Here is a 25,848-nt window from a genome sequence, read left to right as displayed (position 1 = left end):
CTTATTATTTTGTTTACTTTTCTATAAGTGATATTTATTTTATAATGAGGTTGAAAGAAAATGAGCTTTGCTGAAAAAAATTGGAAAAATACTTGAAACAAATATGACAAAAAGTTAGTATCTTTATGTCTCAAGTTCATGCTTAAATAAATGGAAAATAAGCAAAGTGCAAAATTGTATAAAATATGTTGCCCTTTGTATAAGAGGAGAAATGAGAAAAGTATCTATTCCTTTGTAGAAAAGAAATCTAGTAAAGGTAAACTAGAAACTAACTGGTTATTTGGGGGGAGTAGGAATGAGGTGGAAAAGACAGAAGAAATGAATGGGGATGAGGAAGGGGGGTGGTACTGAGAATCTTTTTTGGACAGCTCTGACATTTAGCGCCACATTAGTATTTCACACACCTCAAAACAATACTACAACAAAGCAGAAAGAATCAGTAAGACGAAGTGGAAAGCTAAACTGGAATTAAAAACAGAACCAAATGTAATGAACCATTCAATAAGTGAGTAGTATAACCACAATGAAGAGGAAAAAAATTAATCCAAATAATTTTTAAACATAGTATGAGCTATATATATATATATAATCCTTGAGCTAAAGACAAAAAGAACCCTAAGCAGACGGGTTTCTTTTTTGCAGTAGTATAGGTTAGTAATTCTAAAACTTTGTTATTCTAGGATTAGGCAAATAAATAACATTACAGGGAAGAGAAACCAGAATTCTCATCAATGCGGAAGAGTGTTACAAATATGGAAGAGAACCCAGTGGTCAGGGACTACAACTGACAATATGAATGTGAATTGATGGCTTTTTATACACACAATAGACAGGTACCGATGTGTGTGGATGTATTGCATATTTATTCATCCACGTATGTATATATCTATTTCTTAATTGTCAACTGAGAAGGCCTAGAAGCAATGACATCCCAGTAGCAAATGAGCACATACAGCACACACATCTTGGGTTTCCAAATGTATTTTCACCAAAAGGTACCAGGGATCCTTAGAGAAATGGCTGACTCCAAGGCTTGGATAAATCTGAAATATGTTATTGTGCTAACATGTAAAGAAAATGCTCAATAAATGACAGGGTCATTTCAAAAGGACCCAGGAATCAGCCCGAAGGGACCATTGGCCCAATTTGAGACAATGTGAGCATCAACATAAATAATGATAGTAAAGAAATAAAACTTGTTGAATACATTAAGAATTGAGGAGTCCACAAGTCCACAATGATATAAATAAGCAGGGAAGAAAGGAAAGCTATTCTTTATAACAACAACAACAAAAAACTAATACAGAAGAACTGATGGAATTAGAAAATGGACACTGGGCAACCATCATAGCAATAAATGATTCAGAGAAAAATGATCAATGGATGCTAACCACTGGGTAAAAGGTTGAGGAATAATATGGTATTTACAGAGCCTTACACTATTTCCCCCACAAGATACTTATAAATTACAAAAGGAAAAATAGTAACTTTACAGTGGAGTAACCTAACAAACACTACTTTAACCAAGTGATCAAAGTTTACATCACCAGAAATGGGGCAAATTGACAGCATGTGCCTCCATAAGCACCTTTTCGTGGTATTCCTGACAAAAGTGCGTGAAGTGAACTTAATCATGAAAATATATCATACAAACCCAAACTGAAAGACAGTCAACAAAATAACTGGCCTAAACCCTTTAAATATCAAGTCATGAAAAATAAGGAAGATTAAAGAATTGTTCCAGACCAAAGCAGACTAAACACACAGGGCAACTAAATCCAATGCATAATTCAAGATATTCTTTTGCTGTGAATTTATTATTTTGCTGTAATTTCTTGGCACCACTGGCAAGATCCAAATAAGATCTACAGATTAGATAGTAGTATCATGCCAGCTTAATTTTGATAATTGTACTGTGGCTATGTAAGTGAATGTCCTTGATTTTAGGATATGCAACACATTCTCAATCTGAAATTAAAGGTATAAGTATGTGTATTATATATATATATATATATATATATATACACAGAGAGAAAGAGAGAGAAAGCAATTGACAGTAAGCGTTAGAGGTAAGATATTAAAGAACAAGTATGGAAAAATGTTAATATATGAGGAATGTGGGCAAAAGGTATACATGCAGGAATTTTTAATACTATTCCTGCAAATTTTCTAAAAGCTTGAAATTATGTCAAAATAAAAAGCTAAAAATCTTACCATACAAAAAATCAGACATTTCATAAAAGCAAAATCAAAGATGAGAAATTATTCAGCCACTTAAAACATTTTTTTTTTTTTGCTACTTAATTGGCACTAAAACCAAAAATGACAATATTCAGTGGTAGCCAGATTCTGGAGAAGCTGGTACTTTCATACTTTACTGTTGAATAACTGGATCCAAACCTTCTGAGAAAAACAACTGAACAATACAAACTCAGAGTTAAAAAAAAGAGACAGACAGATTTCAGTGATTCTACTGGTGGGACTCTAGCCTAAAGAAAAAAAACACGAAAGAAAAACCACTATACACAAACATAATCACTACAGCCTTAAGTAGAATATAGGGAGAGTTTAAAGAAAACAGAATCACTCATGGGAATTATTCAGTCACTAAAATAGTCAATAAAAACTAAGTAAACATGGAGAAGTACTTACAAAAGACACAGTAATATGATAAAAGTAAAACTGCATGAAGAGAATAATTACAAGCTACAGTTTTAAAAATAACTATGCACAAAGAAACTTCACAGCACTGTTACAGTATTGGTAGGAGGTTTTTCCCTTTTATCTTTCAAATTATAACTTTAGTATTTTAATACTGAGAAATACACAAAAGAAAATGAGCTTAGTTACTACTTTCACATTAATCCTTTATGTTTACAAAGTGCATCCGGAAACACTTCAGCAAGAGAAATAAGGGAAAAAAGTCATGAGAAAGTGATTTACACAAATACCTTTATTTTGTTTTTAGATGTATATAGCAGTATACATTTGAGTAAGGAGGCCGCTCAAGTCCAATAGGGGAAAGGTTACAAAACATACATAAAAAATATTCATATCAAAAGCATGAGGATCCTTACAATTCACATTCATACAAATGGAAGGGTTGTGACGAAGAGTTTTAAAGTTCAAGAGCCTGTCACAGTAATGAGGTATCAATAATGGGCAAGAGGAGTCTTGCAAGCTTCTCTCCTACCCATTGCTCACTGAAGTCTCATTCGTTTCTCAGGGGGGCCTTTGGTGCTCACTATCTGTTGGACGTTCTTCGTGGTCTCCTTCTCCTCCGATTTTACAGTTTCTGGTATAGGTTCTGCCTCTTTCTTTGTCTGATCCACTAGACGTCAAAAGTAGGTATTTTTTTGGACGAAGAGGAAGGCAGAGGGATGAGATCAATTTAGACAACAGTAATGTGAATAGTTTAGGCTCAAGTTCATTTAGAACTGCCTATATCAAGTTCTAAATTTAGCTGTTTTATCAGGCAGATATATAAGAACCTATTTACAGACCTAAAAACCTGATAACCCAGGCAAATTTGTGATCATAGACAAAAACACATGTCATTTCAATAAGACGATATGCATAAACAAGGTACATGATCTCTCCCAGACTGAACAGATACTTCAATACCTGTTTTCAATGATGAAACAGAACACCTTTTTTCACACTGAGATTTAAACTAAAAACAAGCTCAAATCACCTCGGCTTCTCCACCCCTCCTCAATACTTACTCTTCCCACTCCAATTAATCTTTTAAATCCTCATATCACTTCCACAAAAGCACCATCTTTTGGCAGTTCAGCAGATCTCAAAAATTAGGCGCAACAAACTGCCATGAGAGTCTAGAAGGACAAAGGACCACAGCTCATCTTCTGTGCTACACCTGTTACTGAGTTAACCACACTGGTTTTATTTCAAGTTTAATGAGAATATCAGGAACCATACCTGGGACAGGCTTTTCTCCAGACTTTTGCTGTAATTTTTAAAAAGGGGGGGGCAGGTGGGGAGCAGAAAACAGGGCAGGTTAGCAAAGTTTTCTTCTTCTTGACTTCATAATTCTTATTAAAATTACACCTTCATTCAAATTATACTAAAAATGACACCATAAAGAGGAACCACTATTCACGTACCATAAAAAGTAAATTTATCATTTTCTACTTCTTATCCCCTTGTTCCAGAAAAGACACAAAACGAAAACTAGAACAAAAGAGTCAAACATAAACAATCCCCCCTTGAATATCTATCTACATAGCCCTCTGCCTCTGCACCCAGGCTATAATGCTTCACAAAAAGTAGCTAAGTAGAATCCCGTGGGAGAGAATAATGGAGTCTTTCAAGACTCCAGAGGCCTATATGTTTAGGGGATAGGAGCTTGCAGAAAGCAGAATAAAATACAGATGAACACTCCAACTTACAAAGATGGCAGGTATGGTAAGCAAAGAGGAAAAAGGTATTTTTCTATGAACATAAGGCTTCTGACGAGAGTACTATTAATAATCAAATTACAGGGGTGCCTGGATGGCTTGGTTGGTTAAGCACCTGAGCCACCTGCTCAGCAGGGAGTCTGCTTCTCCCTCTCCCTCTGCCCATCCCACCAGCTTGTGCTCTCTCTCAAAATCTTAAAAAAAATTTTTTTTTTCCAAATCAAACTACAGTAAAAAGAAAATGATGGGGGCATCATGAGTCAGGAACAAGGTCAGATCCTCCATTCTGTATAGCAGTTCTTTATTTGATTATGCTGTCATCTCCCTTTTCCTATTACCCACTTTAAATACTTTAAAACAATTTCCCCCTCAAGGCTTACAACCTACCCTTCACTTGCAGCCAATGACTCTATATGCTACATTTTTTAAAAAAGGATGTCAACATCCCAAGTTCCCTCCTTCAAGCTACCTCCTTCAAGCTTATTATTCCTTTTCCTATAAACGCACACATCTCCTTCAAGCTTATTATTCCTTTTCCTATAAACGCACACATATACACACACACGTAACTTTATAGACTTCCCATTATCTCAAAAGAAAAATGTTCTCTTCATTTTTAAGGTTAATGTTTCCAGACATTTTCTGAATTTCTTTCTGAATTTACATGCCCTCCCTAAGCTTTCTCATCTATTCCTATGACTAAAGACTACAAAATTTCCTGATATCACATGTTACAGATTCATGCTGACAACTGCCTACTAGCCCATTCCACCTGCAAGCTCTGGGAAGTTACACTTAATAAGACCAAAACTGAGCTCCACATTATTATCCAATGTGCAGAAAAGATTAACATAGAAAGCCTCAGGCTGCCATCCTTAGAAAAGCCAGCTTGTGGATGACTAGGAACTTGCTGATGACTAGGAATTTTGGAAGGTCCCCATCATTCCCTGATAGTGGTGGCTCTAGACTGTGTCTAGAGTACTGTGTCTAGACTGTACAATGTTGTTTATGCTGAACATTTACTTCCCTTCCAGGAATGTGAATTTTGGTATGAGCTAGATAGAGTACCTATATGATGAACTCCTTCCCCTCTACCCAAAAAGACATGGGGGACCAAGTCTCTACTGGACCTTCTTGGGCAAAAATATCACATACATGCTGCCTCAATTTCACTGTTCAAAGAAGAATGCACTTTGTGTAATCCCTAATGGGAAAGACAGGATATAAGGAAGCCCGCACACAGGCTCCTCCAGACTCTACTTGTCTTTTTCCTTAAATCTGGCTGTATACCCTTACTATGTCACTGTAATAAATCCAGTGAGTCCTTTAAGCAAATCTCTAAACATGAGGGTGCTCATGGGAACCTCCAACACATCCACATTATCACATATCTTATGAATGTATTAGAATTTAAACATGTCTAAAGTAATCTGAGGGAACATAGAATTTTTCTTACTTTGTAACAGGAGAGGACATACATGGACATGGCATAACACTGAGGGAGTGAGAAATTGAGAGGGAGTTTTCTTCTGCTAGCACTGAACTATATGAACTATACTGGACACTGGACTGTATCTGGACATTTGAATAATGTCATAACATACCCAATACACTCCCTCATCTTTTCTAGTGAATACTGTCAAGACAAACTAGTAGGATATGGTCTCAGATAGGAAAATAGAATGGGGGCACCTTTCTTGCAAAATTTAATCAGTAACCTTAAGATAAACCTAGCTGAATATTATGGTGTTCTAGCAACTTCTGAAAACGGCACTGAAAAGACATTCATCATAAAAGGCCTTAAATTCCCATCACATCAGTATCAGCGTAACTTTCAGTAGTAATGAGAATTAAAATATGGAAAAAGGAATTCCAAGGAAGCAGGCAGGACTTTTCTAATATTCTCCTGAGCACTCCTCATGGGGCAACCCAGAAGCTCGACTGTCAAATACAATGGATAAGTAAGAGTAAGTCCTGAGCTACACATAGTTCTGGGAGACACAATGGGTAAACAGGGAGTTCATAGGAGACTTCAAGTGAACCAAGAATCTATTTTCCTCTCTAGATCTGAGGAGAAACGTTTTGGGTAGAAGGAGCAGAGGGATTAACAATTAACAATTCTAGAGAGAAAGCCATCTTTCTCTTAGTTCTGTTACATACAGTTGGACATACTCTCTCTTTGGGAGTTGGCTTTGGCCCATGGACGGTTAAAAGAAAGGTGGGGTTCTAGAAAATGACAACTGAAGTAGGACTATGGCTAAACCTTTAAAAGAAAAACGGAGGCGCCTGGATGGCTCAGTTGGTTGAGCGTCCAACTCTTGGTTTCAACTCAGGTAGTGATCTCATGGGTCGGGAGATCAAGCCCTGCATCAGCCTCCAACAGCTTCCGCACTCAGTGGGTAGTCTGCTTGAAATTCTCTCCTTCTCCCGCTGCCCCTCCCCCCACTCACAAGCATGCACTCTCTCTCTCTCAAATAAATCTTTAAAAATAAATAAATAAAAAGAAGTGTAAAAAAAACAACTAAAATGATACGGAGTCTGCAACCTGCTTCAAAATAATTGGGAGGAAGTAGAGAAAGAAGACCTAAAACAAGACTGGCCATGTTTGATGACTGGTGAAGCCAAGTAACAGGTACGTGGGAGTTTTGTTTTTAATTATTCTCTTTACTTTCATATACTATTTTAAATTTCTATAACTTTCTATAAAGCAAAGTGTTTTTGTTTTAAGATTCAAGAGTGTCTGAAGTTTTCTACATTGTCCGACCTAGCTCATCAGAACAGGAAAGCAGGTGGAATTTAAGGCAGGGCCCCTGGCCAGAAAAAAAGAGGTCATTTGGCTAGAATACCTCAGAACCCAAACACAGCAGTAAGCTACTGAATGTTCTGGAGATTGGTCAATGAAAACAGAACCCTTAACAACTAATATTTAAACCCTTAATTTTTAAACCACAATCTGTTTCTTTTCCTATATTCTAAATTTTGGTTATCAATCAAAACCAAGTCTAAACCTAAGCCTGATCCAAATGGGCAAAGAAGTCAAACTCTCACTCTTCGCAGACAACATGATACTCTATGTAGAAAACCCAAAAGACTCCACCCCAAAATTGCTAGAACTCATACAGGGATTCAGCAAAGTCACAGGATATGAAATCAGTGCACAGAAGTCAGTTGCATTTCTACACGATAACAACGAGACAGAAGAAAGAGAAATTAAGGAGTTGATCCCATTTACAATTGCACCAAAAACCATAAGATACCTAGGACTAAGTTTAACCAAAGAGGTAAAGGATCTGTACTCTGAAAATTACAGAACACATATGAAAGAAATTGAGGAAGACATGAAGAAATGGAAAAACATTCCATGCTTATGGACTGGAAGAACAAATAGTGTTAGAATGTCTATGTTACCCAGAGCAATCTACATATTCAGTGCAATCCCTATCAAAATACCATCAACAATTTTCATAGAGCTGGAACAAATAATCCTAAAATTTGTATGGAACCAGAAAAGACCCCGCATAGCCAAAGGAATGTTGAAAAAGAAAACCAAAGCTGGTGGCATCACAATTCCAAATTTCAAGCTCTATTACAAAGCTGTCATCATCAAGACAGTATAGTGCTGACACAAAACAGACACACAGATAATGGAACAGAATAGAGAACCCAGAAATGGACCCTCAGCTCTATGGTCAACTAATCTTTGACAAAGCAGGAAAGAATATCCAATGGAAAAGACAGTCTCTTCAACAAATGGTGTTGGGAAACCTGGACAGCCACATGCAGAAGAATGAAACTGGACCACTTTCTTACACTACACAGAAATAAACTCAAAATGGATCGAAGACTTAAATGTGAGACAGGAATCCATCAAAATCCTTGAGACGAACACAGGCAGCAACCTCTTTGACCTAGGCTTCAATAAATGGTGTTGAGAAGACTGCGCAGTCACATGCAAAAGAATAAAACTAGACCACTATCTCACACCATAAAGATTAACTCAAAATGGATTAAAAACATGAACATGAGACCTGAAACCATAAAACTCAGAAGACAACATAGGCCATAAGCTCCTTGACATCAGTCTCAGAGATAATTTTTTGGATTTGACACCAAAAGCAAACACATCAAAACCAAAAATAAACAAGTGGAACTACATCAAACTAAAAAGCTTCTGCACAGCAAAGGAAACCATCAACAAAATGAAAAGGCAACCTACAGAATGGGAGAAAATATTTGCAAATCCTGTATCTGATAAGGGGTTAACATCCAAAATATATATAAAGAACTCATACAACTCAATAGCAAAATAAAACAAAAACCCCAAACAACCAAACTAAAAAATGGGCAGAGGAGGGGCACCTGGGAGGCTCAGTCAGTTAAGCATCTGCCTTCGGCTCAGGTCATGATCCCAGGGTCCTGGGATCGAGTCCCACATCAGGCTCCCTGCTCAGGGGAGTCTGCTTCTCCCTCTGCCTGCCGCTCCCCCTGCTTGTGCTCTGACAAATATATAAATAAAATCTTAAAAAAAAAAAATGGGCAGAGGAACTGAGTATTTTTCCAAAGAAGACATACAACTGACTAACAAGTACATTAAAAGGTGCTCAACATTCTAATCATCAGGGAAATGCAATTCAAAACCAGAATGAGATATCCCCTCACACCTATCAGAATGACTATCATCAAAAAGACAAGAGATTACAAGTGTTGGCAAGGAGGTGAAGAGGGAACCCTGATACATTGTTGGTAGGAATGTAAACTGGTACAGACAGTATGGAAAACAATACAGAGGGTTCCCAAAAAATTAAAAATAGAAATACATAACCCAGCAAGCCCACTTATGAGTATATATCCAAAGGAAATGAGAACAGAATACTGGAGATAACTGCATTCCCATGTTTACTGCAACATTATTCACAATAGTTAAGATACAGAAACAACCTACAAGCTGTCAAAAGATGAATGGATAAAGAAAATGCGGTATGAAGCAATATTATTCAGCCGTCAGAAAGCAGGAAATACTGCCATTTGCAGAAAAAAAGATGAACCTTGACGGCATGATACGAAGTGAAATAAGCCAGAAAGAGAAGTTGAAATAGTCTATGTATCACTTACATGTGGAATCTAAAAAGGCCAAATTCATAAAGAGAGTGAAGTGATGGTTATCAGTGGCTTGAGTGGTTGGCAGGGGAAACGGGAAGATGTTGGTCAAAGGGTACAAATTTCCACTGATAACATGAGTAAGTTCTGGGGATCCAATTACAGCATGGTGCTTATAGTTACTACTACTGTATTATATACTCTGAAGTTGCTGAGAGAGTGAATCTTAAATGATCTCACCACAAAAAAGAAATAGTAATTATGTGACATGATGGAGGTGTTAGCTAATGCTACAGTGGTCATTCTGCAATATATAAGTGTATCAAGTCAATGCACTGTATACCTTAAACATACATAATGCTATACACCAGTTATATCTCAATAAAGCTGAAAACAATAAGTTTATTACCAAGTATTCTTTAATGCTATTGTTAATGGAATTGTTTTCTTAATTTCCTTCTCAGATAGTTCGTTGTTGTGTATAGAAATGCAACTGATTTTTGAGTGATTTTGCATCCTGCAACTTTAATGAATTTGTTGATTAATTCTAACAGCTTTTTGGTGTAAGCTTTAGGGTTTAGTATGTATAAGATCATGTCAGGAATCATGTAAAGAGACAATTTTACTTCTTTTCCCATTTGAATGCCTTTTATTTCTTTTTCTTGACTAAATTCTCTGGTAGAACTTCCAGTACTATGTTGAATAGAACTGTGCAAAGTGGGTATCCTTGTCTTGTTTCTGATCTTAAAGGAAAAACTTAGAGAATGTTAGCTGTGGGTTTATCACATATGGCCTTTACTATGTTGAGGCACATTCTTTTCTTTCCAAGTTTGTTGAATGTTTTTATCATAAAATGGTGTTGAATTTTGTCACATGCTTATTCTGCATCTATTGAGATGATATGTATGATTTTTTAACCTCTGTTCTGATAATGCAGTATACCATCAAGATTGATTTCAGTATGTTGTACCATCCTTGCATTCCAGGGATAAATCCCACTTGATCATGGTGTATGATTCTCTTAACATGCTGTTTAATTCGGTCTGCTAGTATTTCGTCAAGGATTTCTGTTCATCATGGATACTGAACGTAGTTTTCTTGTGTCGTCTTTGGTATCAGATTAATGCTGCCCTCATACAATGAATTTGGAAATGTTCCCTTCCTCTTCAATTTTTGAAAGAGTTTGAGAAGGATTGGTGTTAATTCTCTTTAAATGTTTGGTAGAATTCACCTATGAAGTCATCTGGTCCTAGACTTCTCTTTGTGGAGAGGTTTTGATTACTAATTTAATCTCCCTACTCATTTTTGGTCTGTTCAGATTTTCTATTTCTTCATGCCTCAGAGTTAGCAGGTTGTACATTTCTAGGAATTTCTTACACATTTTCCAATTTTCTTTAAGGTTTTCCAATTTGTTGGCATATAATTCTTTATATATAGTATCTCTTTTAAGTTAAACTCGTATTTTTTTTAATTTTTTTATTAACATATAATGTATTATTTGTTTCAGGGGTACAGGTCTGTGATTCAGTCTTACACAATTCACAGCACTCACAATAGCATACACCCTCCCAGTGTCCATCATCCAGCCACCCCATCCCTCCCATGCCCCTCCACTCCAGCAACCCTCAGTTTGTTTCCTGAGATTAAGAGTCTCTTATAAACGGTTTGTCTCCCTCTTTGGTTTCGTCTTGTTTCATTTTTCCCTCCCTTCCCCTATGATCCTGTCTTGTTTCTCAAATTCCTTATTATATATAGTCTCTTAATGATCCTTTGTTTCTGTCTCCTCTTTCATTTCTAATTTGATTTGAGTCTCCTCTGTTAGTCTAGTTAAAAGTTTGTCAATTTTATCTTTACAAAACACCAACCCTTAGTTTCATTTTTTTCTAGAGTTTTTCTAGTCTCTATTTCATTTGTTTTTGCTCTTATCTGTTTCACTTCTTTCCTTTGCTAACTTATATGTGAAAATTAAACAACACACTCCTGAACAACCAATGGTTCAAAGAAGAAATCAAAAAGGAAATCAGAAATTATCTGAAAAGAAATAAAAATGAAAAAACAATATACCAAAACTTACGAGGTGCAACAAAAGCAGTACTAACATTCTGCATGGAGCACTGGGTGTTATGCACAAACAATGAATCATGGAACACTACATCAAGAACTAATGATGTAATATATGGTGATTAACATAACAATAAAAAATTAATAAAAAAACAAAAAAAGAACTAATGATGTAATGTATGGTGATTAACATAACAATAAAAAAGATTATAAATTTAAAAAAAAAGCAGTACTAAGAGTAAAGTTTATAGTAATAAATAGCTACATTAAAAAGGAAGAAAGTTCTCAAATAAGCAATTAAGCTTACAGCTCAAGGAACTAGAAAAAGAACAACAAACTGAAGATTTCTGGTTTCCAAGAAATCTGTGCATTACTATTAGTATGTCCATTAATTAATATGAACATTAATATGTCCATTAATATTCTTTCATATTTCTGGTTTTGTGTGTTCTGTTCCCATTTTCTACATCAGAACTGTCCAAAAGAAATATGTGAGCCACAAATGCAAGCTGGTAGTTACATCTTTTTACTCCGTACCTCACCCAAGTCTTTGAACCCAGTATGTATTTTATACTTACATCACAGCTCAATTTACACGGGCTGTGTTTCAAATGTTCAACAGTCACATGTGCCTAATGGCTACTGTACTGTGCAGGTCTAGGCATTCTTCCCCCAGCCTCCCTCATATATACTATGTACTCACTGAATGGTCAACCACACCTAACCTCCTACACTATCTTGGTTACTCATATCCCTACACACACTATAATTTACTTGTTCAACAGACACTATTTTATCTTCAAATGCAATTCATGAGAGTTCTCTAAATTGACTTTCCTGTCCTACATTCCATTCTGTCCTCCGCTCCCTTCGCTACCACATCACCATCCCAATAGCACATAACTCTCACACAGTGAAGTCAGGGAAAGGGGAAGGTGAGGCCTGTTCTAAAGTCATCTCAAAGTGTGAAAAATCTCATTTAATCTAAAACCAACCTGAAAATTTTAATCTCCCCATCAAGAAAAACAGTATACATGACATTGTGTGTACAAAGCCCTGTAGAGGTCTCTGTGAACTGAGACCAACCAGGAGAATAACATATTCACATATTCCATCTCATACCTACTTCACTTCAAAAGTTCATTTAGTAGAATGGCAGGTGGATTTGTTATTGCTATTATGCTAAATAATAGAATTTATATAACTTAAGCATCAATAGGATGTAACTCTATTTATTACTCCTCCATTTATTATGCCAAACCCTCTACCTCAACTGTTCTTATTGTTACGTAAGTTTTTTGTTTCTTAAGTTTACTTATAATCTCTACACTCAACGTGGGGCTCGAACTCACTACACTGAGATCAAGAGTCACGTGCTCTACCAACTGAGCCAGCCCAGCACCACTTGTTACAAAAGTTTTAACTAGTCTATCATTTAAGGACTTCGACATCTACTACATCAGGATGAAAGGCAGCATACAGAATAAAAACAGCATGAGTTTCAGATTCTAGTTTAGTTAGCTACCATCTATGACACTTTCAGCAACTTTGGAATGAGAATGTTATGTTTAAGCAGTCCTTAGTTTGTGAAGATTCAAAGAGAAAATAAACTTAAGAGCACAGAACAGTGTTAATTCCATTCTCTTTACCCATTATCTCTATTAAGTCTTTAAAAACCTTTCCTTTGATTCAGAGGCCCCCCTTTTTTTTCCACCAGAGACCATTTTTAACTAATGAGGAAAGTCACTATTTTTAGGTCACAACTGAAACAGTTCTCAATTAAAAATAAATAATCCAGGAAAAAGCATCAAATCAAAATTAACCACATGCGTTCTCATTACCTGCACAAATTTGGGTGGAAATTTCTGTCTAAGGTCTAGGAGTAAAGCATCCACACGTTGTCTCTGAAAAATAGAGCTTGGTTCTTCTTTCCTTTTGGCTTTAGGTTTGACTTTATCTATTAAAATATGAAGTCCAAATCAAAACACTGCCTAATTAGTTTGGTGTCTTACATTTTACAAATCTTTGTCTACCACGACTATACTCAAACATCATTATTTTTAACGGCTCCTAGTCCAAAGATTATCCCCCAAAATAAACACAACATACAGAAACAAGTGTTCCTAACACTTCCCTCTTAAATGAGGTTAACATTTTAACATTTAAACAGCTGATTAAGTCTTTTAAAGATACTTCAGTTTTAGTATGTTAAGCATAGATAGACATTAAAAATTTTAAGGCTAACATTTTCCATAATTACTCAAATCACAATCCAGATTATGGATTTGAAATTATCTTGTGTATATTTTAAGTGTATTAAATGGTCTTCCCATGAACCTAACAAGTACAAATGGAAATGCAAAGTTCACAAGCTCAAGTTATCATACTTAAGACTAAAATTCACTGAAAAAAACAGGACAAACCAAACAACAGCAGATCATAAAGACAAGAAAGAAAAGAACCTGCAAGAGAAATTCTGAAATTAATCACGTATGGAACTTTCCCCAGGAGGGAGTTGTATTGGGGGACTATCTATAAATGAAGAGTTCCAGGTAAGTTTTATTCCAAACATTTCATTAGGACAGGGGCAAATAGCTCTTGAGAGAAGTGTATTCAACAGATGCAAACTTTCCTATGTCAAATGTTGCTGTCTGCACCTACTATTAAGAATAAATATAACTAGGGGCACCTGGGTGGCTCAGTTGTTAAGCGTCTGCCTTCAGCTCAGGTCATGATCCCAGGGTCCTGAGATCGAGCCCCACATTGGGTTCCCTGCTCACTGGGAAGCCCGCTTCTCCCTCTCCCCTCTCACCCTGCTTGTGTTCCCTTTCTCGCTATGTCTCTGTCAAATAAATAAATAAAATCTTTAAAAATAAATGAATAACTATAACTATATCTGAAAGACCATTCATTCCACGGGTCTGAATTCTATTTAAAGGCTACTTTTCCCTTAGTAATTTATTCTGAGTTGCTATTTCTCAGAGAAGGAAATTCAGAATATAGGTATATTGCCATAGACACATTTCCAGAGCACTTTTATTGTAAAATATGGTGCAGAACCATTAGGAGACTAGCAGCTATGGAAACTAGGGGGTCTCACATCATAACAGGTAATAACATGGAAAGATCAGAAAACAGGCTGGTCATCTGGAGACAGGGCTATAAAAGCATCTCCCCTACTTTGAAGATGGGAGATTCAGGTTCCAGATTTCAAGATGACTCAACAGTTAGGTAAGCAGGATACATCATTATGACCCATTCCTCATCACTGATACCCTCTGGATGTTCCAAGTACTTTAAAACTTTGAATCAACTTACCAAAGATTACCAGTTACCTACAGATTAAAATTTCTATCTGTTCCTATGGGAAAGCTTGTATCACCACATCTAGTTACGTGAATCACAGCTATGAAAATGTCATCATCCTATGAAGTCTTCCTATCTAAAACACACCTTGAAATCAATAGCTGTTTTCCTATAGAAAACAGCTTCACTCTCAGAATACCAAAAAGTGTTTTACCCACCTTGCTCTTCATGATCTTTGAAGTGCCACCAATACCCTTTGGAAGGATGATATCTACAGTATGACAGAGCTTCATCAAAAGCTGACTGAATGCCATGCACTGCAGTAAGCTTGTAAAAAGAAAACAAATTCTGAATTTCTCATTAGATCAACTAAAATCTCCAAAGTAAATACCCACAATATTCCATATGCAAAGAAAGTAATTTTCTGTTTTGTTTTTTCAGAACTTGAATCCCTATAGAGCTGGGGCTGTGATATATACTTTTAACATGAACTTGGCCCATAGAAACCCATGTTTAAGACATTCTAGTAGTCAACACTTCGTGCCAACATACACAAGGGAGAGAAACTTCTGTATGATTCTTGGAAACAAGGTAGCTCGATTAAAAGTTTTCTTTAGTGTTTCAAGAATGTGAAATACTTACCACCCTAGAGTTTATAACTGACCCCAAGTCTGGCGCTTGATAGATCACTCCAGCAATGATATAGTAATCGGCCAGTGGGATAACTAAAGCCGTGGAAATAAAAACATTCATGAATATAGCTATGCACACAAACTGCTAAATAGATTTTCATAAAAAGAACTAAAATTTGATATTTTCTTAAAGCTTAAGACAGGATTTGGCAATTCCTATTTTTGTAAATAAATTTATACTGGAAAACAACCATACTCATTCATTTATATTATTATCTAAGGCTGCTATGACACTACCTGAGTAGCTGTTACAGACACCCTGAGGCCCACAAAGCCTAAAATATTTACTCTCTGAACCATCGCAGAAACAGTTTGCCAACTAGAGCAATGCTTCTCAAATTAGAATGTGCATCTGAATCACCTAAATATCTTGTTAAAGTCAGATTCTTACTCAGTAGGGACAGTGCATTTCTAACAAGTTCCCAAGTGATCCAGTGCTGCTATTAGTCACCTACACTTTGGGGAGTAAGATCTCAGAGTGAGAGATTTAGGGCCCAGGGTGAAGGTATCAGATGCACTGAACTTGCCAACATGTCCCATTCCTGGGTCCTAAGGAATAAAACAGCTGCTAGTGAAGCCGGTACCACCTCGTGTCACTTCCATACCTTGAACCCTCTGATCATGGAAATCTTGTTCCTGGTCTTGCCTTTGTTCTAAGGTTCTTTTTTTTCTGCTGGGCAGGGACTCTAGATCATTGGATTTTGAAATTAAATGTGGATTCCTAACTCTGGAACCACAACTTCTTTAGCAAGTCATTCTCTGAAATCAGTATCAGGGTGAAGGTTTTTCCTAAATATCTTGATGAAGTTATCTAATGAGATGTAGCTGGTCATCTCTGGAATAGTAACTAGCTCTCTGATTCAAAGTCAAATCTGAATTCTATACTCTTCAGTGTGATTTCTAAAGCAAGTTTATGTTTGGTAATATAAGCCAGATAAGTACTTTGGGTGAATGTGTCAATGAGGATTTTCAATTGATCCTCTATGAATTTGGTGCAACTGCATCTACCGTGTATGTTTTTTTTTTTTTTTAACTTTTTATTTATTTATTCATGAGAGACGAGAGAGAGAGAGAGAGAGAGAGAGAGAGAGAGAGAGAGAGAGGCAGAGGGAGAAGCAGGCTCCCAAGGAGCAGGGAGCCTGATGCGGGACTCGATCCCAAGACCCTGGGATCATGACCCGAGCCGAAGACAGACGCTTAACCATCTGAGCCACCCAGGCGCCCTACCGTGTATGTTTTTAAAATAATTAGACTCAGGGGACTGAGAGGAGAAGTTGTTACTTAGGATGCTTGAGGTTCCCAACAACTATCCTCACAGAAGAGGTGGCTTCAACGTAGTGAGTTACTTTGTTAGTGCCTGGAGAGTTGTCCTTGAGCATGCTGGAAGACTTCTGGTGTCTAAGCATGTGACTAGTGGAACTTGGCTTTTGAATTATTTCCTAAGTGGTAAATTTATGCCTGCTGAACTAGTGTGCCTAGACATTTCTAAAAATAATACTATTATAGTGGAAACCTCATTTCCTTCTGAGAGTCTGGAATTTTGGCAGGCAGAGGATGTCCACAGAAAAAAATTCTGGACTCTGAGTATCAAAAGGACTTCCCTAAGCAGACATACTACATACGTAGTGTGTGTGGGGGCTGCTGGAGGAAGGATGTACTTGGTGCAGCCCCTTGCAGAAGGGAAAGCAAAGGAAGCTTACACATGGATTCTCACAGATCCCACTTGACATGGCTTTCTCCCTTACTGATCTGTCTGTGGATCCTTACTGTGCTGCCATAACAAATCTTAGGTATAACTAACACACCCATATGCTGAGTCTGCTGAGTCCTCTTAGCAAAGCACTGAACATGTATGTGGTCTTGGGGATCCCAAAAACAGAACCCACTCCAAAAAAGTAAGAACATGTAGCTCAGAAAGTTAAGTAAATCAAAGTATTTTAAGAAGAAAATTATGCCTCAAGTTTACATTTTTACCTTGGGTAGGGGACTGCCGCTGTTGCTTCCGAATGATAAAAAGAATGGGCTCTTGAGCGTGTAAAAGGATGTATTCCACTCCAACCATTTGACTGCAAACAGAACACAGACATCCAGAGATCTATGAATGCCCTACAAACAATTGTGTACAACAGTCAGATTATTATATAAAAGTAGAGCAACTCTGTAAATCAAATTAAAACTGCCTATGTTTGATATTAAAAACTGGCTGTCCAATAAAAACTGGCTATTTTCCCAGGTAGGTAGAATATAAAGTAAGATTTGATTTTTAAACAACTCTACAAAAATCCACAATAAACTTAAATCTGAGTATTTTCAGTCATGAAAGTACACTGAAGAGTATACATTTCAAAAAAGACAACCAAAATACTGTAATGCTTCCTGAGATGTATAAACATTTGTAAAATCTAGAAATATATAGTACATGAAGACCATCCACCTCTCGACCATATATTTCAACTATATATTCTACTCAACAAGAAACTGTCCAAAACCTTATCCTTGCCTCCGATAAATTTTGACCTGACAGATTGTTTAAAAGCAACAATAAGTTTTCTTAATAGTTGTAAATATTTGCCTCCTAAAGCTATTCAAAATACCTCAGAAATTTAATTAAGAACCCCTCTCTGATGTTTAGCTGACAAATGAAAAACTGTATTACACAACTGTTTCAGAAACTTTTGTAATAGCAGTAAGTTCTTAATTATTTAGCATCCAAAGTCTGAAGAATCTTACTTTGCAACTGTCAAGCTAAAATTTTTACGAAGAAAAATCTCCTATAAGCCAGACTATGGTTTCAGGCATTAAATTTAATGTTAAAAGGACAATTAAGTATGGTCACCTAGTGGAGAACAATTGCATTGCTAAGATCACTAATTGGATCTGCATCTAAACCTCACAGCTATATTTTAACTGGACGATAATATATGAAATTATACAGAAAAGCCTTCCTAGGTTTAAGTGACTACTGGTAATTCTTTTGCATGTCAAATTTGTACAACTCCCCCCGCCAAAAAAAACTCCAGTCTTCCAAACCTTCTACTCTGTACTTCACTATCCATAGCCTGAAAGAACCATTCATTTCAAAATCTCTAATTGGCAAAGATGCGACCTTCTTTCAATAACTTACTTTAAGTGTTCTAATGTTAGTCTCTGCATTTTGACCACCTCATTATTACATGTTCTGTCGTAAAAAGGATTACTTCTTTCTGAAAAGTAATCCAGGACACTTCCACTGTTCAAAATGGGGATCCAGGAACTGTCAACCCAAGAGATTCCCAGCAGATTATCTACAGGAAAGAAACAAAATGATAAAGGATGAGAAAAAAGAAAAAAAGCCAATCCAACATTTATTATGCATCTAATGCAGGAGGCACTATGAATAAAAGAACTGCATGGATCCTAACCTACATACTCTCACAGAAGAGGTAAGTGTGCAAGAAAGCAATGACAAGATGATAAGTGTTATAACAAAGGTATGAATAAATGTGTTACCAGAGCACAGTGCAAGGAGAACACCTTACCTGAGGGAACAGGAATGATTTTTCACAGGGTGAGGAGGAGGTGGGTTATGGCACTACATGTTAAAAAATAAATGCATCCCAAAGAAAACACATTCACATCCACCAGTTTGGGACCTCCCAATTACGGACAGAAATAAGTTAGGAAGCTATTATATAGAGGAGATAATGATGCAAAAATTACGAAGCAAGTGAGAAGTAGAATGTCCTTAAATACAGCCATACAATTTCACATTTTGGAATAAACTCTTTAATATTTCAAAATGCAAAAAGAAAAAAAGACACGGTAAATAGAACTAGATAGCTTTATTTTTTTTAATGGTTTTTTTTTAATTTATTTATTCATGAGAGTCAGAGAGAGAGAGAGAGAGAGAGAGGCAGAGGCAGAGGGAGAAGCAGGCTCCCGATGCGGGGCTCGATCCCAGAACACCGGGATCATGACCTGAACCAAAGGCAGACACTTAACCGACTGAGCCACCCAGACGTCCCTGGATATGCTGAGTTTAAATATGGAATCAGACTCTTTGGAATTTAGAAGGAATCGTAAATGTCTTCTGCTCCAAGTGACTGTTCGGTGTATTTTCCCTTTTTCCCTATAATTTTCTTCACCAAGCTGTATTCTGATCAGCAGTCATGTCATATTTTCCCCATTTTCTAAACTAATCAAAGATGAAAAATCAGGCAAGTATGGCCTATAAGACTAATACAAACGCAAAAAAATATTATTTACCACTTCTAAACATTGTTCCAGGCACTATTTTAACCACTTTACCACACAATCCCTCAAGAAGGTTGGTTCTATAGAGATACTATATAGTATCTATGTGCTAGATTGTATACGTGAAATGCTTTTAGCACATCGTAATAACCCAGTAAATGTTAATTATGAAGATGTTCGTGGCAGTGCCAGTAATCAATTTATTTTAAAATAACAATGACCAACTTTATTTCTGACTTAATCAAGGCTGTTCTCGTTTCCTCTCCTCCCACCTCCAGTTTATGCCTTTTTCAAAAATAGAGATCTCTTTCATTCTCAAAAAGGTGTGAGTTTAGCAGATAATTTAGTCATGCTAAGCTGAACTCCTTTCAAATGTCAATATCTCTACAAAGCCTTTCTCTACTTTGCAAGACAGAAATAATGGCTTCTTTCTCCATGGTCTCAGAGCATTTTTTATACTTTTATTAATACTCATCATATTTTAACCCAGAAATACAAATGTGTTCCCATTAAATTTGACTTTTTAGACAACTGGGGCTGTGTCTTACTCATTAGGAACTTGCACAGGACCAAACTTAAAATAGTCACCAAATGTTTATTAATTTATTATTGAGGGCGAAGGACAAGTTACTCTACCAGACACAGACTTACACATACTCGAGAATCCAAGGATGTTCGGTTAAAAAATGGTTAACTGAGATTACGAGGGTGGTATGTGGCTGAGAAATAAATTTTCTGTCCCATTGGGGCACTACCTGTGATCATGGCCCCATTAAGAAAATATACTACTAAGTCAAGCAGAATCCAACCACTTCTTACCAACTCCACTGTTACCACCCTAGTCCCAGTTACCTCCAAATTTCCCTGCATTACAGGAATGACCTCTAATTGGTCTCCCTAATCCCACCCTTACCCTCCTACACTGTTCTTAGCAGCCAAGGTGATCCTTAAAAACAGTAAGTCAGATTATGTTCATCCCCTTTGGTCAAAACCCTCCAGTGGCTCTCCATTTTACTCAGTGGAAAAGCCAAAGACCTTACACCATGGCTTTGCAATCCCTATATGATCAAGTCACCAATTATCTCTCTGACCTCATCTCCTTCCCAACTCCTCTCTCACTCTGCTTCAGCCACACTGACCTTTTCTTCTAACACACCAGACACGGCCCCACCTTAAAGCCTTTCAATGACTGTAACAAATCTAAGTAAAACATTGTGAAAGGTAAATATCTGAAAACACTCAGATGGACTAAATATTTTTTTAGTCAGTAGCAAGGGAACATGTCAACATAGCCTAAGTACAGCTTTCTATCAGCAAGTAATGAAATTAGGCACTTGAAACTCTCGCACTGAAAAACAAACATATAAAAACACTGTACAGAAATGCTGAAGATCACTGGACATTCTGAGTAAATATAAATGAGAACATATTTCTATTAAGTGCGCAAGACTCCAATTTAGTTAATACAGAAAAAGGCATCTCAGGAGCGCCTGAGTGGCTCAGTCGTTAAGAGTCAGCCTTTGGCTCAGGTCATGATCCCAGGGTCCTGGGATAGAGGCCCTCATCCGGCTCCCTGCTGAGCGGGGCGTATTTTCTCCCTCTGCCCCTCCTTCCACTCATTCTCTCAATCTCTCTCTCTCTCAGATAAATAAATAAAATCTCGAAAAAAAAAAGGGCATCTCAAAACCCTTCCCTTTAATAACCAGGTATAAACAAACAAAAATAACCCTAGGTAAAAACGATTAGGAACTATTATAGTTAGACATATTTTGAGGAAAGCCCTTTTTCTTTAAACTGCTGGGGGTGAGAGGTCTTGCATCTAGGTACAAAAATTCAACACTTCCTTTAAGGAAAAGTACAGAAAGTTTCAAATGGAAATAAATACAGGTTGAGAGTTTCGTACAAGTGCAAGAAGTTTTGTGGGAGCCATCACCACAACAGTAAAAAATATATTCATTAGGGGCGCCTGAGTGGCTCAGTTGGTTAAGCGACTGCCTTCGGCTCAGGTCATGATCCTGGAGTCCGGGGATCGAGTCCCGCATCGGGCTCACTGCTTAGCAGGGAGTCTGCTTCTCCCTCTGACCCTCCCCCTCTCATGCTCTATCTCATTCTCTCTCTCAAATAAATAAAATAAAATCTTTAAAAATATATATATATATTCATGGGCGCTCTCTCAGTCTCATAAATTTTTCTCACCCTCATAAATGGTTACTTCCAACCTGGAGGAACCTGGACAGTTTGGAACTAAGTTCTCACGCTTCAAGCTGTATTTTAACCGCCCCTCGTTCACTCTTTGGGATCCCAAAGCACAATTCCTAGGCTTTTTTTTTTCAATTTCACTGAAAAAGATGTGTGTACGTGTGCTGAGAATGTATGGCCTGTTACGGAGATCAAGTAGCTAAAAATTGTGCCACTGATTCAACAAATACCTGAGTACCTTTACAACTCAGCTGTGAAAAAGGAACGATCCCTGCCCTCAGTAATTGTTATGTGTTCGATGGAAGCTATCAGACTCAAAAATAAAACTTACATTAGAAAATCTTAGGTGAACAAGGACGCGCAGGGCGCAGGGTCAGGAATAAGGCAGCTTCCACGCGCAGTCCCATGAGAACCAAATTACATCATCCCACCCCCTCTCTGCCCAAAGGTCGTCCCTTCACCTGGACAGAACAGCCCCAATCTTGTCGTAGAGATGTGTGTGTCTGCAACAATACTGCAGGTCTGAGGGCTCGAAGCCCAGAGCTTCTTCCAACCCCTTCGTTTTGAAGCTTATAAGAGACCCCTAAGGAGCCGGGGAAAACGGTTTTTCGCCAGATTAGAGCCTTGGGGGTGTCCACAAAAACCATTCAAAGGCGCTTGGGAGTCGTCACAAAAGAACCTGAATCTTGCCTCCGCGAGCTATAAACCCTAAACCAGGCCCCAGCCAATCAGTAAATAAAGGATAATAGCGCAAATTACCTCGGATATCTACCGCCGCCATAATTCCAAAAGCGCTCGCAGGTTCTCCTTCCGGCGTGCCGTAAACGCAACAACCCCGACGACGGAAGTGGCCCGCTGCGAACCGCAGGGTCGGTCAGGAACGTAAGGAGGGGAGGAGACTGCGCAACCTGAGGAGAGGCCTGGGAAGAGGAGGTGGGAGGGGCGGGGCGTGGAGGAGGGGCGGGGCCGGGAGGAGGAGGGAGCGGAGAGAAGCGGGGCGGGGAGGGGAGGCGGGGCTGGGAAAGAGAGGGGCGGGGCGGGGCTGGAAGGTGAACGGGAAGCAAAGAGGTGAGGGCAGAGGCTGCGAGGTGGGAGAGGGGCGGGGCGGGGCAGGGCGGGAAGGAGGGAGCTGGGCCGGGAGGTGGAGGGAAAGAGGCAGGGAGTAAGCACTACAGGTGAAAGAAAATTTGGAGACCTTGAGGAAAAAGAGACTGAGCGGAGTCCTGCCCCCCTCCCATCACTAAAAGATTCGGAAAATTGGACCTTCATCTTTTGTGATTGTTAAAAAAAAAAGCATTCTGATTATGCAGAGTTGCGGGGGAGCATCTTCAATTTTAAAAGCTCCCTCAGGTGTATCCAAAGGGCTGTTAGATTTAGGAGCTACTCTGTTCTGTTTTTCATCCTATGGGATGCTACAGAACTAAGCAGAAACAATTTGAGAGTCATTAGCTTTTAAGTGACTAAACCTGTTAAAAGTCTAAACCCATTAAAGAAAGTGTTAGATGCCTCTGAGACAAAAATTTCACAAGACAGGAAATGTTTCTGAAGTAAGATATTAATAAGATTAAAAGAAAGGGAATACCTCTGGGTCCTTGATTAAAAATTTAGTGTCTGCATTCCAGGTAATCTGGCGTAGGAAGCAAGCCCGCAGAGGGAATAATTCTGTGGTATGCGGAAGCCATAGAAAGCCTCAGAAAGATTCTCAAGCTCCAGTGTGGCCCCACAAAAGCAAAATGATGAGGGTATCTACCAAGCAAGACACTGATACCGAGAAGAGAACCTCCAAATCTGAAGGAGCCCTGTGTACAGGAATGAGGTGTGTGTGCCTACATCTTCTACAAAACTTAGATATTATGAGGGTTCCCCCAGAATTTAACCACAACCCAGGAGCAAAGGGGGAGGACCATGAATTTACTGTGATTTTTCACCTCATCTACGGGGAATTCAAGTTTTAAAAATCTAAGTGGAATAAAAATATACTGTGTTGTTTTGTCACATTTCAAATTTTTTAAAGATTTTATTTATTTATTCGACAGAGAGAGACACAGCGAGAGAGGGAACACAAGCAGGGGGAGTGGGAGAGGGAGAGCAGGCCTCCCGCCGAGCAGGGTGCCTGATGGGGGACTAGATCCCAGGACCCCGGGATCATGACCTGAGCTGAAGGCAGACGCTTAACGCCTGAGCCACCCAGGCACCCCACATTTCAATTTTTAACTGGGATTTTATACCTGAGGTGGTATGTGTCCCAACAGAAGTATGCACATGCACAGAGCCGAGTTTTAAAAAGACAGATCTTTTTTCCAGAAGGAAATTTTCAAGAGGGAAGAGGGCTTGGTGGAGAGAGTATTCCAAAAAAGGGGGAACATCATGTCCAACAAACAGAAGTGTGAAACATTAAGCTTTTTGTTTTGTTGGTTTTGTTTTCTTGGATTTTTATTAGGAGAGGAGATTGGGAAAAAGAACACCAGAACCTGGATCCGCAGATAATAAAACACATGATAATCATGGTAAGCCAGACCTGAGAGCTCAGCCTTTACCTTGTAGACAGTAGGAGAAATGCAAATGGGTTTCCATTTTAGAATACTCAAGGAGTATGAGTTGGAGGCATTTATAAGATTCAAAGCAGGGAGTCCATTTAGGAGACAGTTGCAAACTAAATGATGTCTACACTCACACAAAGGCAGTGGTAGCTGAGGGAAGAGAAAGGATTACAGATATTTAGGAGTTAGAATGGGAAGGGAATTAGTGACTAACAGATGAGCATGGTGAGGGAGAGAGAGAGAGAAGATAAAAATGATTTCCAAGATACTGATTTATAAGACTAGATGCCATTAATCAGATTAGGAATGACAAGTAACAAGTGAGTAGGTGAAAAAAGGGATAATGATTTATTTTTTAACATGTCCATATCAATGTTGTACATGAAGTCTCTGCAAGACATTCTGTACACTAGGGTTTCTCAGCCTTTGCACTGTTGACATTTTGGGCCAGATAATGCTTTGCTGGATGTATGGAGAGCTGTCCTGTGCCTTGTACAATGTTTAGCAACATCCCTATCTTCTAGTTTTTTCCTGGCTCCTCAGGAGTCTCTTAGAAGCTTTAAGGGGAGGGAAGAAGCTCTGTGCTGCAGTATTGTTCTACACACATATCTCTACAACAACGCTGGGGCTGTTCCATCCGGGTGAAGGGACAGCCTTTGGACAGAGAGGGGGTGAGATGACATGATTTGGTTCATCTCTTGGGACTGGGCATGGTAGTTGCCTTACTCCTGATGTGCCCCACAAGTTCCTGGGCATGATTGTGAAATGGAATTGGATTTATGAGAAGTGACAAGAAAACTCCTTAAAATCTCTCTCTCAATCTTAGAACAATGTAGACCAACTACTTCATTTATGCTAATGTTCTGGAAATCCACAGAATAAAAAGATAAACATATGACAATGTTTTGTATGGTATCCTACCAGAAAAGTGTTCTAGCAAGTATTAAATGTGTGAGGTTTTCTCTCTCTCTCTCTCTCTCTCTTATTTAGTGGGGAAAAAGCCAGCTACTTCATAATATAGACCAGGACAGAAAATTATCTCAGAATTCCTTAGGGGGTATTGAAAAGTTACCCTGGAACCTCTGAGAGTGGCCCTGATGGTCTAGGGAGAGATATGGTACCAAATATTTTATAGTTAAAGGGTTGTAAGAAAATCTACACCACCCTTCATGGCAAAGACCAAAACTTGACCTGGGTTGGTACCTCTGAAGGCAGCAGTTCAAAAAAATCTGATTACTAAGAATTCAATCCTAGAATCCCAAACATAGAGCACAGATAAGCTTAACACAGAAGAAAGAGAAT

At 38.1% G+C, this 25,848-nt stretch overlaps 1 protein-coding gene and 1 long non-coding RNA gene across 3 annotated transcripts; one reads left to right on the top strand and one right to left on the bottom strand.

The window, feature by feature from the left end:
- Positions 1 to 2,916: 2,916 nt before the first annotated feature.
- Positions 2,917 to 22,913, bottom strand: MED6 (mediator complex subunit 6). 2 transcript variants are annotated; one of them, XM_027571782.2, is made up of 8 exons: positions 22,766 to 22,911; positions 18,699 to 18,858; positions 17,549 to 17,640; positions 15,525 to 15,607; positions 15,101 to 15,209; positions 13,418 to 13,533; positions 3,940 to 3,967; positions 2,919 to 3,331 (listed from the first exon to the last, which is right to left on the bottom strand). In XM_027571782.2, the coding sequence occupies exons 1-8, from the start codon at positions 22,785 to 22,787 to the stop codon at positions 3,201 to 3,203; spliced, it is 741 nt and encodes a 246-aa protein (XP_027427583.1). In that variant the 5' UTR covers positions 22,788 to 22,911; the 3' UTR covers positions 2,919 to 3,200. The 2 variants fall into 2 exon arrangements, with proteins under 2 accessions (XP_027427584.1, XP_027427583.1); XM_027571783.2 differs by lacking the exon at positions 3,940 to 3,967 and having other exon boundaries at positions 2,917 to 3,331; positions 22,766 to 22,913.
- LOC113910015 lies at positions 22,812 to 24,523 on the top strand. Its single transcript, XR_003515882.1, has 3 exons — positions 22,812 to 22,939; positions 23,629 to 23,822; positions 24,447 to 24,523. It is a non-coding gene; the product is annotated as an uncharacterized LOC113910015 (long non-coding RNA).
- The last annotated feature ends 1,325 nt before the right edge of the window (positions 24,524 to 25,848 follow it).

The sequence above is a fragment of the Zalophus californianus genome, chromosome 6 (assembly GCF_009762305.2).
Source record: "Zalophus californianus isolate mZalCal1 chromosome 6, mZalCal1.pri.v2, whole genome shotgun sequence".
Taxonomy (NCBI): Eukaryota; Metazoa; Chordata; class Mammalia; order Carnivora; family Otariidae; genus Zalophus; species Zalophus californianus.
This window is presented reverse-complemented; position numbering and strand designations above follow the sequence as displayed.